The 16,140-nt window shown below is 45.0% G+C and overlaps 1 protein-coding gene across 4 annotated transcripts in view; it reads right to left on the reverse strand.

The window, feature by feature from the left end:
* Positions 1–14,479, reverse strand: part of AP1S3 (adaptor related protein complex 1 subunit sigma 3) — a 67,017-nt gene extending 52,538 nt beyond the window's left edge. For 2 of the 4 annotated variants that reach the window (XM_042244310.2, XM_060410402.1), the window contains exons 1-2: positions 14,342–14,479; positions 9,993–10,067 (exon numbers count right to left, since the gene is read on the reverse strand). In XM_042244310.2, the coding sequence (XP_042100244.1) occupies positions 9,993–10,067; positions 14,342–14,452 (186 nt within the window). In that variant the 5' untranslated portion in view covers positions 14,453–14,479. Of the gene's footprint in view, positions 1–9,992; positions 10,068–13,526; positions 13,560–14,341 lie in introns of all 4 variants that reach the window. The other 2 variants (XM_060410403.1, XM_027965241.3) reach the window with 2 other exon arrangements.
* Positions 14,480–16,140: the final 1,661 nt, after the last annotated feature.

Below are 16,140 nucleotides of genomic sequence, written 5' to 3' on the forward strand. Positions count from 1 at the left end.
TACCTATAGCAAAATAATAATGCTGTGTTTCTTTCACACTTGACTTGACTGAAGCCCAAACTGTACTTACTCCTGTACCTAAAACACACACATAAACTGATGGGCCAGCAGTGCAATGACTCCATATACAGTGACATGAACTCGGTTGGTACAGCTGCTGGACCTTCATGGTGCATGACAACCCCACCTGGGGGCTGCACTTAAGACAAGCCCAGATCCTGATCATCAGCAACACAAGAACATATGGATCGATGATTTAGAATAAGGCCAGCCTTGCTTCTGAATCTGACACATGCAGAAAATAACGTACACTGGGTTTGGGGAGACAAACAATTTTCTTGTAGCTGATACAAACTGTGAGAGCCAGAAAGGATTTTTAAGATTCTTTCTCAGGCCCATGCTCACCTCATGTAACAGCTGAGAACTGGCTCCAGAGAGTTAGGTAATCTGGTAAATAAAGGTCATGGTTACCGGCAAGGCTGGGTACAGGACCCAAATTCCCTTATCTTCCAGTCCAATGGTCCTTCGAAATACCATGCTCTCCTGTCTTTCTAGTGATGTTTGCCTAATGCTTCCATGAAAAGAAGATGTGATACATATATACAATGGAATACTACTCAGCCATTAAAAAAGCATGAAATAATACCATTTGCAGCAATATGGATGGCCCTAGAGATTGCCATACTGAGTGAAGTAAGTCAGAAGGAGAAATAGTGTATGATAACCCTTTCTAACAATAAATGATACAAATGAACTTACAAAACAGAAAGAGACACACAGACTTAGAGAACAAACTTATGGTTGTGGGGTGGAGGGGGGAGGGATAGTTAGGGAGTTTAGGATTGACAAATACATGCTGCTATATTTAAAATGGATAACTAACAAGGACCTACCATATAGTACATGGAACTCTAATCAAAGTTATGGGGCAGCTTGGATGGAAGGGGAGTTCGGGGGAGAATGGATACATGTATATGTATGGCTGAGTCCCTTCTCTGTTCATCTGAAACTATTACAACCTAGTTCATAGGCTATACTCCAATACAAAATAAAAAGTTTTAAAAAAATATGCTTTCATTTTCAAAACATTCATTAAAGTGATGGAGAAAGGTAACAGCAGATGGTTTCTTAGAGATACACAAGGAAACTAGCTCATTCAGAGACAAAATATTAATACATACACACACACACACACACACATCCCTTGCAACACATTTGCAACTTCAGTAACATTGTTTCTTTCTTGGCTGCTAAGAAGGCAGTTCAGTTCAGTTCAGTTCAGTTGCTCAGTCCTGTCCGACTCTTTGAGACCCCATGAATTGCAGCACGCCAGGCCTCCCTGTCCATCACCATCTCCGAGAGTTCACTCAGACTCACATCCATCGAGTCCGTGATGCCATCCAGCCATCTCATCCTCGGTCGTCCCCTTCTCCTCCTGCCCCCAATCCCTCCCAGCATCAGAGTCCTTTCCAATGAGTCAACTCTTCACATGAGGTGGCCAAAATACTGGAGTTTCAGCTTTAGCATCATTCCCTCCAAAGAAATCCCAGGGTTGATCTCCTTCAGAATGGACTGGTTGGATCTTCTTGCAGTCCAAGGGACTCTCAAGAGTCTTCTCCAACACCACAGTTCAAAGGCATCTATTCTTCGGCGTTCAGCCTTCTTCACAGTCCAACTCTCACATCCATACATGACTACTGAAAAAACCATAGCCTTGACTAGATGGACCTTAGTCAGCAAAGTAATGTCTCTGCTTTTGAATATGCTATCTAGGTTGGTCATAACTTCTACCTACAAAACCATGTAGTTAAGTGAGGTGAGGTTCCTCCTGACTCTGGACAAGCCTCAAGCTACTTTTAACCAATTTCCCTAAATATTTAAGGAAGATATTACTATTTTTTAACTCTAAAATAAAAAGTTCATCCATTTTCGTTTTCCGGAAAGTCCCTACGTGAGAAATGTCATTCTGATAATACTGGATAAAGAATTTCTTAGCAGGGGTGACTACAGGGCAGAGTTAGAGATGGGACAATCAGTAAGAAACCAGTTTGTTGTGGCAGACCTTCAGCAAGCCCTCGTCCAGGACTTCAATTTCCTAATACTACCTTTCTGTGTTGTCTCCTTATTAACCCTTTCCCACTCACATATGTACCAGATATGCACAGTCTTCCTGAAAAGCTAATGGCAGGGTCACCTGCTTTTCCAGCCTCAGCCCTACATCTGTCTCTCCCAAGAGCCCCTCCCTTGTCCTCCTCCACAGAATTCCTACAGCAATTATGTAATCTGAATGACATACTTCAGAGCTTAATTATATACTTCCATACTCATCTAGGTTTGCTATGCATGTGAGAAATTTCTTCCCAACACCACAAGTTCCTTGGAATCAAGAAAGAGATACTAGAGGAGTTTTCTTTTCTAATAACCTCCCCAGTTAAGAACACAAGGATTAACAGACGAAGAAGAAGAAAAAAAAAAAAAAAAAACTCTGAAAAGTGATTCATGTATTCTTTGCCCATTTATCATTTCCTCTGGACAGAGTAATCAACTTAGGGTCTATCAACAATACCTGCCAGTAGTTAAATTTTGTCTTAGAGTCAGTATGTTCCTAATTAGGTTCTCTCCTGGAGTCTCTCAGAGAGGCAGACTGGCCTTTGGTTCTGTTTCAGATCATTCAAGGAGAAAAAAGATCCTAGAAACAGGGAGGAGAACATCCAAGCAATTTTTAGTATGACTTTGAAGTTGAATGAAACATTAACAACTTGGGACCCTATTCATATTTCACAGTGATGCTTATTTGATCTTTCTTAATGTGAATTTTTTTGTGGTCAGCAACAAGTTTGTTCGGAAGGCTATCATCATGCTGAACTCAGCGCCCTGCGTGGTAATGACCACTTAAACGTTTATTAAGGACCTTCTTTTTTCTCCCTACTGCAGCCTACTGAACACTCATTAAAAGTCTGTCGCCAGGGCCTTTCTACCTTGACAACCATGTGGACAGTTGTGAACGAAATTTAAGAGATGGTACAACCATCACATTTTTTGAAAGTTCAGGTTCAATCTGAGAAACAGACCTGCCTTGTTATGCTGTCAAGCCTCCCTCTTTCCCTTTAGTTTTGGCAAAGATTGTCAACACAGGCTAGATTTTCTGAATTCTTAAAGTATCAAAATCTTGAGGCCAAACAGACTTATAAAGGTAGGACTCATACTCAGGGCACTTAGAATTGAGAACTTGTCTTCTTATAAAGAAACTGAGGGCAAGTACTTATTTCAGACACATACACTGAGTTTAGAATCACATTTTTTAATATGATATCATCGTACAATAACTCTTACCTTCAAGGGCTCCCAGATGGCGCTAGTGGTAAAGAACCTGCCTGACAATGCAGGAGACATAACAGACGCAAGTCCAATCCCTGGTCAGGAAGATCCCCTGGAGGAGGGTATGGCAACCCACTCCAGTAGCCAGTATTCTTGCCTGGAGAATCCCACGGACAGAAGAGCCTGGGCAGCCTACTGTCCACGGGGGTGCAAAGAGTCGGACATGACTGAAGCGACTGAGCATGCACACACGCATAGCCCTCACCTTCTCTCACCTCCCCAGTCTCTGCAACCTAGTTTTAAGTGTTTCCTTAGCTTTTTCCTATTTCTCTTAAAAATATCCTGCTTACCACTGATGGAATGTGTGCCAGGATTGGACTGGCTCATTCAATCTTCAGGAAAATTCAGGAAATGGGCCTAGTTATGACAGTAAAGAGCACAGCAATCCAGATTATGAAGCCTGCACACAGGGGCCCAGGGCCAGGTGCCTCAGCACATTCTCCTCCAACCACATCACAACTGTGTCCCATACCTGCCTTCAGACTTGAATGCAGACAGCCTTCCTGAAACGCTGTATGCAGGTCACCCCCACGGGAATGTGTAGCTCAACATTTATATAAGCCCAAGGAAGTTCTGACACTTAAACACTTATCTATTTCAGGCCTCTAGTAGCATCACCTGCATAAGGAAAAGTTGCTGCCCTGATATTTTTTAAGGAAGCCAAGGGAAGCTGTGAGTGGGCAGCAGACACTAAACCTGGGGGCTGAACTATCCCGTGATCATCTGAATCTGGTTCCAGCCTTGACTAATCCATCCTGACTCTTTCGGAGACAGGACTTCTCAATCTTGCTAGAACATTCCACCAAGGCCAAGCCGAGACCATCAGACAAACATCTCTGTGCTTTAATGCTTCCGTCTGCTGAAGTGACTGGAAATATTATTTTATCTTATTACCAGAAGCTTTCAGAGTCATTTCAGTGAGAAAGCTGGATCACATTTTTCTCCCCTCAGCTATCCTCAATTATCCTTCAAAAGCAAGGTAAAAAGAATGGTCCTCGAAGCCTGGCCAAGAGCCCAACTGAAAGAGAAAAGAACAAAGTGTCTATGTGTGTGTACATGTATGTGTGTGTATATGCATGCATGTCCATGTGTGTGTATTTTAAGGAAATTTATTCTGCTTCCATCCCAATTCCAGACACACTCAAGCTTAAGAAGTTATAAAACACGGAGAAAAATAGTTTTGCTGAAGAAGTAATATAAATGGAAATATATTTCAAGTCATATTTCATATCATTTAAAAGGTATTGCATTCAAATATAAAAAATCTGAAGGATCTAAAGAACACAATAAAAAGTGAATCTTTTTAAACACCAGATGCTCAAAGTTCTTCCCCCAAACAATCAGTATCTCTAGCATACTCTTCTGTAAGTTTTCTGTTTTATGGAGGCATGTGTGTGTCCTGATTTTACACAAATGGGGAAATAATGTATAGGATCTAAGCTGACAGGCAACACTACATGTGACAATCAGGCAGAACTGGGAGGGCTAGAGAAGACATGGCCTCCTGCGCCCAGGGCTCCACGCACATGCAAGCGTGATGTCAGCAGCAGAAGCACCAACCTAAGGATTCAACCTACGGCAGATGTGGGGGCACAGATACAGCTCTGAACTCTCCATCCAGTCGGAATGTGTACAGGAAGTGACCAAGCGCAGTGTGAGGCAGCTGGGCGAATGGCCCCACCACCTCAAGACAAGAAGGCACAGGGTGGCAGGATGTGACGGAGCCACCAAAACCAACACTGCTAGGGGCCCTGCGCCACCTGCCTGGGAAACACCTACAACTTTCACAAAGTAAAAGTGAGATGATGACTAACAAATGCTTTGGGAGTATAATTCTCTTCTGTGTGCTTGATACAAAATACATATTTAAAAAGCTTACAGAACTCCCCTCACCACCACCCCACCCAGAAAGTGGCCTCCAGGAGAGTTTCCAGGTTATTTAATACAATTTCTGTGGCCCAGATCCAGGGCTGGTTTCTGTGGACACTGGGGCCATAGGTTCACAAAGGCACAATCCTTGATTTAACGCTCTGCAGACATCATCTTGAAATTCCCAATAAATTCTGAACAAAGGCTCCCCCATTTTCAATCTGCACTGAGTGCCACAAATTATGGGCTTCCCAAGTGGCACCAATGGTAAAGAAACTGCCTGCCAATGCAGGAGACATGAGATGCAGGTTCGATCCCTGGGTCAGGAAGATCCCTTGGTGGAGAGCATGGCAACCCACTCCAGTATTCTAGCATGGAGAATCCCCAAGGACAGAGGAATCTGGTGGGCTACAGTCCAAAGGGCCACAAAGAGTCGGACAAGACTGAGTGACTTGGCACGCACACACGCACCACAAATTACATAGCTAGTCCTGCCTGAAACATTGCTTGTCATAGGGCAGGTGTTCAATATATTTGTCAAATATACACATGAATGAACTTCCCTGGTGGTCCAGTAGTTAAGACTCTGTGCTTCCAAGGCAGAGTACACGAGTTCAATCCCTGGTTGGGGAAGTTCTTCACCTCTTGCAGTGCGGCCCCAGAAAGCGAAAAAACTACACACATGAGTGAATTAATGGAACCTGAAGTAGGACATGAGTCTACAGATCAAACCACAGCCTGCAGGCCAATTCTGGCTTTCCCACCTGCTCTGGTAAGTAAAGCTTTATTAAAACACAACCACAGCCATTTGCCTCTTGTCTGTGGCTGCCTTCACTCTGCAACAGAAGGGCTGGGTAATGGAGACAGAGACTGTAGGGCCCAGAAAGCCTGAAATATTTACAATCTGGCCCTTTACAGAAAAGATGTTTTGGACATCTACCTTAGAACACTGTCTCAAATTTCTCTTCCCAAATAACTGTAATAGCAGAAAAAGGCAAGTAGGTGTGTGAGACCTGGAGGGTTAGCCTTAAGCAACTGAAGCGTCAATACTCTGGCCACCTGATGCAAAGAGCTGACTCATCATTGGAAAAGATCCTGATTGTGGGAAAGACTGAGGGGAGGAGGAGAAGGGGGAAGCAGAGAATGAAATCCTTAGATAACACCATCTACTCGGCAGACATGAGTCTGAGCAAACTCCGGGAGATAGTGAAGGACAGGGTAGCCTAGCAAGCTGCAGTTCATGAAGTTGTAAGGAGTCCGACATGACTTAGTGACTGAACACAACAAACTAGTCAGAAACAAGCTGTTTCTTAGGGTTTTATTTTTAAAGTTTATGTGAATTTTGTATTTTGGACCCAAATACATTGATGTTTTAATGCAAAAAAAAAAAAATCTTTTAATCTACAATGAACTGGATGGGTTGTTTTTATCTCCAGAAGTCTCCCCTTGACAAGGGTGGTTATACAAAGGGCAGATGAACCACAGTTTGCAGACCACATGTGACCTCAGTTCCTCCTCCTTAATAGGCCCAACATGGAAGGAAGACTCCTGGAGCATCTCACTGGCCACTGAAACTTGTCACACACCCACATTTCTTAGCAGCCCAGAAGCCCTGCTAGAGAAGATACAAGGACAGAAAACTCAGAATCCCACAGGCCTGTGTTCTCGACTGAACATAATATAGGTCTATGCTCCATCACACTGAAGGACTAACGAGTGGTCATATTCTTTTCCCCAGGCAGTTTCCAGAAACCATTTAGAGAAAACTATTTCAGAACCCAGTTCTTCCTGTTGGGAAGTTTTCAGACTTTGGACTTTGTGGGAGATTTTTTGAAGGCCAGCTTCCTCATAATGGTCAGCCGCATTTCATTTCTAATCGAAACAATTTTCAGTACCCCCTTTCCACTGTTAAAATTCTTAAGTTATCCCATGTTAGCAGTAAGTTCATTTTCTCTAGCTACTCAGAATGCTGGCAAGACAGCTCAGTACACTTCAGAGAGGATTTTAGGGGTGTCTGCCTCTGATCTCTGTGTGCATTCTGTAACATCACAGGATTTGGGGGCTTCACACCGTAGAAAGGGAATTTCTCCTGGGCAAAGAATTCCATCAGAGTAAAACTAGATACACCAGAAAGGGAGACTGTAAGAGATGCAAAGATAGACTCCAGGAAAGAAGGATCCTCAGTGAAGCCTTAGCTCACTGGGAAAATCTCTGTATAGTAACAAGAAAATAAAATTGAAGGAATGATTTATAGAGATGTCAAGGAATGCTAATCTTTGAGGACTCAAGAGGTTTCTTTTTTTTTATTTCCATGTAGGATCTTAGTTACCCAACCAGATATTGAACCTATTTCCCCAGCACTGGGAGCACAGGGTTATAACCACTGGACCGCCAGGGTAGTTTCCACAGGAGGTTTCTTTACTTGTATTAGGGGTTCTTTTATCCATTATGTCTTCATCTGTAATAAAATAATTCATGGAACCTGAAAGGACAGATGTTAAAAACAGCTGTGTATTTGCGGCAGATACACAATCAGCTGACCATTTCCTTCCCGCTGTTTTAAATAAAATACCACACAAAAATTGTAAGCTGTTGACAGTATTTGTCACAAAACCAGTCATGGGAATTCAGAAGGAACAATCCCAGTGAGGGGTAAATACAAGTCTCATTGGTGTTGCTGGGAGACACACGAGAAGGGCCTATTGTAGATGAACCCTCTTGGGAGAACAGAACATCACAGAGTGTCTATTCCCAAGCCCTCTACCCACAGTAGGTACTTGCCAGCAGTCAGATCACACCTCAGAGGAGAGGGGTCATTACTGTTAAGAGGCTTTCTCACCCTCAAACTGGAATTTTCTTTAGATGTAAAAAGCTTTTTTTTTTTTTTTGGTATGGACCTAGCAGAAGCAGAAGATATTAAGAAGAGGTGGCAAGAATACACAGAAGAACTACACAAAAAAGATTTTCATACCCAGATAACCACAACGGTGTGATCACTCACCTAGAGCCAGACATCCTAGAATGTGAAGTCAAGTGGGCCTTAGGAAGCATCACTACAAAGCTACTGGAGGTGATGGAATTCCAGTTAAGCTATTACAAATCCTAAAAGATGATGCTGTGAAAGTGCTGCACTCAATATGCCAACAAATTTGGAAAACTCAGCAGTGGCCACAGGACTGGAAAAGGTCAGTTTTCACTCCAATCCCAAAGAAAGGCAATGCCAAAGAATGCTCAAACTACCACACAATTGCACTCATCTAACATGCTGGCAAAGCAATGCTCAAAATTCTCCAAGCCAGGCTTCAAAAGTATATGAACCCTGAACTTCCAGGTATTCAAGCTAGATTTAGAAAAGGCAGAGGAACCAGAGACCAAATTGCCAACAGCCATTGGATCATAGAAAAAGCAAGAGAATATCAGAAAAACATCTACTTTTGCTTTATTGACTACGCCAAAACCTTTGACTGTGTGGATCACAACATACTGTGGAAAATTCTTCAAGAGATGGGAAAACGAAACCACATGATCTGCCTCCTGAGAAATCTGTATGCAGGTCAAGAAGCAACAGTTAGAACCAGACATGGAACAACAGATTGGTTCCAAATCAAGAAAGGAGTACATCAAGGCAGTATATTGTCACCCTGCTTATTTAACTTCTATGCAGAGTGCCAGGCTGGAGGAAGCACAAGCTGGAATCAAGATTGCCGGTTTTCTTGGGCTCCAAAATCACTGCAGATGGTGACTGCAGCCATGAAATTAAAAGACGCTTGCTCCTTGGAAGAAAAGCTATGATAAATCTACTGAGTATATTAAAAAGCAGACGTTACTTTGCTGACAAAGGTCTGTCTAGTCAAAGCTATAGTTTTTCCAGTAGTCATGTATGGATGTGAGAGTTGGACCATAAAGAAAGCTGAGCACTGAAGAATTGATGCTTTTGAACTGTGGTGTTGGAGAAGACTCTTGAGAGTGCCTTGGACTGCAAGGAGATCCAACCAGTCCATCCTAAAGGAAATCAGTCCTGAATATTCACTGGAAGGACTGATGGCCTGATACTTTGGCCACCTGATGCAAAGAACTGACTCCTTGGAAAAGACCCTGATGCTGGGAAAGACTAAAGGCAGGAGGAGAAGGGGATGCCAGAGGATGAGATGATTGGATGGCATCGCCAACTCGATGGAAGTGAGTTTGAGCAAGCTCTGGGAGTTGGTGATGGACAGGCTGAAGCCTGGCGTGCTGCAGTCCACAGGGTCACAAAGAGTAGGATACGACTGAGCAACTGAACCAAACTGATAGTTGCTTTACAGTGTCGTAAAGCTATGGCTTCCCTCATCGGTCAGTTGAGGGAATCCGCCTGCAATGCAGGAGACCTTGGTTCAATTCCTGGGTTGGGAAGATCCCCTGGAGAAGGGACAGGCTACCCACTCCAGTATTTCTGGGCTTCCCTTATGGCTCAGCTGGTAAAGAATCTGCCTGCAGTGCAGGAGACCTGGGATCAATCCTTGGGTTGGGAAGATCTCAAGAAGGGAAAGGCTAGCCACTCCAGTATTCTGGCCTGGAGAATTCCATGGAATGTATATGCCATGGGTCCATTCACATACAAATGATGTAATTTCATTCCTTTTAGTGGCTGAGAAATATTCCATTGTATATATGTACCACCAACCAAAACAACAATACATGCTAGTTACAATTTATTTGATCCTGAGACAATCAAAATGACACATCGGGTAGGGAGGAGGACTCACAGCAGGGTTTCCAGGTTCAGAGTTAGATATCTCCACCCTTATTCTTGGCAGCTCCTTTTCACTGTTCCCATTTCTCTGTAATACAATGAGATTATGATGCACATAGAAGTTTGGAATTACCCTATTTAAGAAAAGGAAGAACTTATGCTGATTCAAGCATGAATTCTGATAAAGGAATAACTTTACAGTTCAGTTTGGGAAGGTCTCTCTCTCAAGTCAAATGTAAAATCACATAAAAAAAACTTTGATTTTTTTTTAACATAAGTCTATTTTACTTTAGATAAATAACGTATATTATGAGAACTGGACTTGCAACACCAGAAGGTGTTTACTGATGTTTCAAAAAGGGTCACCACTTGAGATTCTTTCAATGGGTAATTTCCCAATTTTGCTCACAATGTGATGTTAAAAGTCACCTCAACTTTTCAGAAGCATGATTACTACATGAAACAAAGTCCACATGCATTTTTATTAAGGATGTTCCCAAAGCCTCTCGAGAAATCTGTATGCAGGCCAGGAAGCAACAGTTAGGACTGGACATGGAACAACAGACTGGTTCCAAATAGGAAAAGGAGTACGTCAAGGCTGTATATTGTCACCCTGCTTATTTAACTTCTATGCAAAGTACATCATGAGAAACGCTGGACTGGAAGAAACACAAGCTGGAATCAAGATTGCCGGGAGAAATATCAATAACCTCAGATATGCAGATGACACCACCCTTATGGCAGAAAGTGAAGAGGAACTAAAAGCCTCCTGATGAAAGTGAAAGAGGAGAGTGAAAAAGTTGGCTTAAAGCTCAACATTCAGAAAACTAAGATCATGGCATCCGGTCCCATCACTCCATGGGAAATAGATGGGAAACAGTGGAAACAGTGTCAGACTTTATTTTTTGGGGCGCCAAAATCACTGCAGATGGTGACTGCAGCCATGAAATTAAAAGACGCTTACTCCTTGGAAGAAAAGTTATGACCAACCTAGACAGTATATTCAAAAGCAGAGACATTACTTTGCCGACTAAGGTCCGTCTAGTTAAGGCTATGGTTTTCCAGTAGTCATGTATGGATGTGAGAGTTGGACTGTGAAGAAGGCTGAGCGCTGAAGAATTAATTCTTTTGAACTGTGGTGTTGGAGAAGACTCTTGAGAGTCCCTTGGACTGCAAGAAGATCCAACCAGTCCATTCTGAAGGAGATCAGCCCTGGGATTTCTTTGGAAGGAATGATGCTAAAGCTGAAACTCCAGTACTTTGGCCACCTCATGGGAAGAGTTGACTCATTGGAGAAGACTTTGATGCTGGAGGGATTGGGGGCAGGAGGAGAAGGGGACAACCAAGGATGAGATGGCTGGATGGCATCACTGACTCGAAGGACGCAACTCTGAGTGAACTCCGGGAGTTGGTGATGGACAGGGAGGCCTGCTGTGCTGCGATTTATGGGGTCACAAAGAGTCAGACATGACTGAGCGACTGAGCGACTGAACTGAACTGAACTGAAAGCCTTTCAAACTTCACCCTGTAAATCATCACTGATATCTGCTTGGTGACAGTGGTGGTCTAAGTTATGTCCAACTCTTTCTGACCCCATGGACTATAGCCCACCAGGCTCCTCTGTCCAAGGGAAAACAAATACATAAATGAGCAAAGTTTTAAAATCCTCCTTCTTCCATCAACACTGGCAACCATGCAATAGTAAATTCTCCCCAGTTAAGTGTTTAAGTGCAGTGGTCTCACAGCCAGTGGGGATCTCTGAAAACACAACAACCCTAGCTTTATTTCCCAAGGTAGAGATTTCTAAAACAAAGGCAGGGTGCAAAAGTACAAAGTTGATGCAAACAGAACTACCCAGCTATAAGCACTGCTCCTAGATGCAAAGTGTATGAAATTTCTGCCCTTGAAATCTAGATCACTAGCCCAGTGGAACCAAGGACCATTTTCTGTGTGTAGGTACCAGCAAGATGCTGTGGGCATCTTCTAGTTTCCTAGCAGCAAGAGTCAGGAACGAAGCAGAATAAAAACAAGGAGTCACAAAGTGATCCTCACTAAAAAGCCTAGAGATGCTGGGCAATGGGGAGGGCCACTTATGCTTCTCTGCCACGTGACAGTAATAAAAGATAGGAAGTGACAGTCACTGAGCACTTACAATGGGCAAAGCTGGTCTACCAGCTTTCACTTGCATTCATGCACAGAACCTGCCTGGGATTCTTTTCACTCTTAAAAACTCAGCCCCAAATAATAAAAATAAGGTATTAATTAAATGAAACAACAAAGCAAAACACGTATATATATTTTTAAAACTTCAGCCCCAAAGACTTTTTGTTTATGTAAGTTGTATTGATGTTTACTGTATTGCGAATTTAAGCACAGAAAAAATTTAGATACTTATTACACTTCACTTCAGTCGCTCAGTCGTGTCCGACTGTTTGCAACCCCATGAATTTATTAATTCACTTAAAACTATAATCAACCTATTACACATTAACAGAAGCTCTTTAATGAACAGTAACAATATTTTCCAAAGGAAAAAAATTAGAATGGCATTGTTTTACATTTTGGCAAATTTCCTTAAAGTCTGGCTCAATAGAAGACAGCTGGACTGGCCTTGTGCCTTTGCCTTCACTCTGCTGCACTCTCCCAGGTCAGGTTAACCTTGAGAAAACATCACGTATACTCATGTAGGAATGAACGTGTAAAGGGTAAATAATACCTTTGTGTTATTATGAAAAGAGTTTTGGCCTTCTGGACTTCTAAAAAACCTTGGGGACTCCTAAACGTACCCAGACCAAAGTTTGAGAACCACTGCCTTATGAGTTAGGATCAATTATTATCCCTACTTTATAAATGAGCAAACTGGCATAGAGAGGTCAAGGCATGATCCAAGGACATGTTGCTGGGACAGGCCAGAGCAGGTAAAATGCAAAGAGCATAATACTTTCATTTGGTTGGATGTTGCACGAACTAACTGAGATCATGAAGGTAGAAGATAGAGTTGGTTATCACAAGCACTCAAAAACATCAATATCTCCCACTGGGCAAGGTCTGATGAGAAACAAGAGACACTGCACATTTTTGATCAACTCATCATTGACACCAGCAAGAAAAAATAAAACTCCACTGCAAGTGTTGTCCAGAACTTGTACCAGCTTTCTGGATGGAAGATTTTTGCAACTCACAAACTCCAGGGCCTCATTCCATTCTTCATGAGGCAAACGGTGCAGTGTGCTGCACATATGTCACTGTGTTCCTTGAGAAACCTGAGCAAGCCAGAAGAGTTGCTCCATTATTTACAGGTTCCTTTTTGCACCATGCTGTATTTACAAGGAACCCTCAACAAACAACAATGGTGCCTCCAGTCTATGCAGCCAAACCTAGGAACCACCATCTGTGATCTTCTGGACCAGGAGCTCAGCACTCCGCTGCCCTCCTTGTCCATCAACTTTTGTAACCCTCGGGGCCTTCTTGCTCCGCCTGCAGCGAGTACTCAAGTACAGAGTGCGGGTCACTTTTGTTCCTCCTTTGATTTGGGACGTGAGCTCACCTGGGGAAGTGGAACTCGGTGCTGTTCAGGCCACTGCATACTCAAAAAAAAAAAAAAAAAAAACCTGCCCTGAACAGAAAGCAAGAACGAGAGAGGCACTTGAAGCTACTGCTTCCATCAACTGCAACCAGGATCTCTCAACTGGATCAGTGCAGACTGGTCCCCCTCCACTCGGTTGGAATAAAATCCAAACCCCTTAACTGGGCTTATGAGGATTTCTTATCTGGTACCTGACAACCTGTCCCACTAGAAGCAAGGGTTCCTCCTCTCCAGCCTTTGCTCTCTCTGCTCCCACTACCTGCAATGCCCCCCTAGGACTTCCAACAGCTCAGATGTCACCTCCTCTGGGAGGCCTTCGCTTCTTGCCCCTCTTTTATAGCTGCCTCTCCATCCCTGCCTCCGGTTGTACTTGAGACTTCAGAGCACTTACTCTCGGAAGTTATTTCGATTTTACTGGTCTATTACTCATCTCCCTCCTTCCACATCCTCCTCCTAGAAGATAAGCCGCCAACAGCCAGGGCTCCACCGGGTCCCCACGACGTCTCCGCCGCCTGGCACCGCGCCTGGCACAGACTAAGCGCTCAGCAAAAACGGTCGAATGAATGGAGCAGCGGCGCCCCGTGGCCGCGAGGGACCCGAGCTGGGGTCCCTGGGGTCCCGGGCCGGGGTCGGGATGGCGGGGTGGGGGACCGCGGGGCGCGACCGGGCTGCTCCCCTACCGGCCGCGCGCCCGGCCCAGCGCGGCAGGTGCTTGGGGAGGGCGCCCGCACACAGCCGCCGGGGTCCGCGCCGCCGCCCAGCTCTCCCGCACTCACCATGGTGGCCGGGCCGCCGCCGTCCCCGGCCGGCGAGGGACGAGCGCGGGGGACGCGAGGGCGAGACGCGAGCGCTGGAGCCGGCGCGGCTGACAGGTGAGGCGCCGGCATCAGACCATGGCTGCTTCCCACAATGCTCTCGAAGCGAAAGTTTGCAGACTCCGCCCCGCGCCGCTGCCCTGCCTCCCTCCCGCTCCTCCCGCTCCCTCCCTACCGCACTTCCTCCCCCCGGCCCCCGCACCTCCCTCCTTCCCCCTCCTGCTCGCCCGCCTCCCGCTCTTTCCCTTCCCTCATCTCTTCTCACCCTCCTTTCTCCTCCCCTCTCCTCCGTTTCCCGACGCCCTGCTTTCTGCTCCCTCCTCCTGCCCCGCCCCGCCCCCGATGGCCCCGCCCCCGATGGCCCCGCCCCGCCGCAGCTGGCCCCGCCCCGCGCCGCGCCGCGCCGCGCGGGCGGCCCTAGGTGCGAATACACCTGCGCGCGGACCTCGGCCTCCGGCCTGATCTGCGGTGCGCGGAGCACCAAGAGCTCCGCGGGTTCCGCACTGAGGAGCCCTGCGCAGGGAGCGCGAAAGGAGCTACTTTCCTGATTCACCCGCGCCGTGAATGTGATTTCATTCATTCCGCAAACGTTGATTAGACCTGGCTGAGAGATTTCCTCAGACACTTGCGGCAGGAAGTGTCACTGGTTGTCTTCTCCTGAACCAAGTAAGGGAGGGAGCATTTGGTAGAGCCGGAACCAGAAGCGATCTCTTGCCGCCGAGTTGTTTTTTTTTTTTTTCTTCATATGTGTGTGTGTGTGTATACAATCCAAGAACATAGGTCATTTTAAGCAGACCCGATTTTAAGAACTCTCTCCTAAGACTCTGGCGTGGACTTCCTAATCTTTCTTCTTCTCCCCTTGGTTTTTCTTAAGCCTTGAGTTTCCACCTGGGACGTTAGAAGTCTCCAAACCCTAAGTTGTACGTAGTGTTTTTGAGTGCATTTTCATGTTCTTTTGGTTGAGTCGATTGGTTTTAGCAAATACCTAAAGAGATCTGTGACCCTGAAAAGGTTAAGAACCTTTGCCTGAGTGGTTTCTGGAAATCAAAACTGGTGAATATCCTCAGATCTGCCTTGTACGGTGTGATCCAGCCCAGGTGACCTGAAGATATAAACTCCATATACCCCATGCGCTTGCTCCTTGGAAGAAAAGCTATGACAAACCTAGACATCATATTAAAAAGCAGAGACATTGTTTTGCCAACAAAAGTCCCACAATCAAACCTATGATTTTTCCAGCAGTCCAATAGGGATATGAGAGTTGGACCTTAAAGAAGGCTGAGCACTGAAGAATTGATGCTTTCAAACTGCGGTGCTGGAGAAGACTCTTGAGAATCTCTTGGACAGCAAGGAGATCAAACAGTCTACCCTAAAGGAAATCAACTCTGAATATTCATGAAGAACTCATGCGGAAGCTGAAGCTCCAATACTTTTAGCCATCTGATGTGAAGAGCCAAGTCACTGGAAAAGACCCTGATGCTGGGAATGATTCAGGGCAGGAAGAGGAGGGGCAACAGAGGATGAGATGGTTGGATGGCGTCACCATCTTAGTGATGAGTTTGAGCAAACTCCAGGAGGTAGTAAGGACAGGGAAGCTGGGTGTGCTGCAGTCCATGGGGTTGCAAAGAGTCGGACGTGGCTTAGCAACTGAAAAACAGCAAGCCACGTTAATCAGAGCCCTACACAAGGAGCCTGGGGGATCCAGCTGGGAACCAGCAAGATACCTTCTTCGGAAGCCTGTAATCTCTTTTTGCCTCAAC

This window comes from Ovis aries, chromosome 2 (genome assembly GCF_016772045.2).
Source record: "Ovis aries strain OAR_USU_Benz2616 breed Rambouillet chromosome 2, ARS-UI_Ramb_v3.0, whole genome shotgun sequence".
Classification (NCBI taxonomy): Eukaryota; Metazoa; Chordata; class Mammalia; order Artiodactyla; family Bovidae; genus Ovis; species Ovis aries.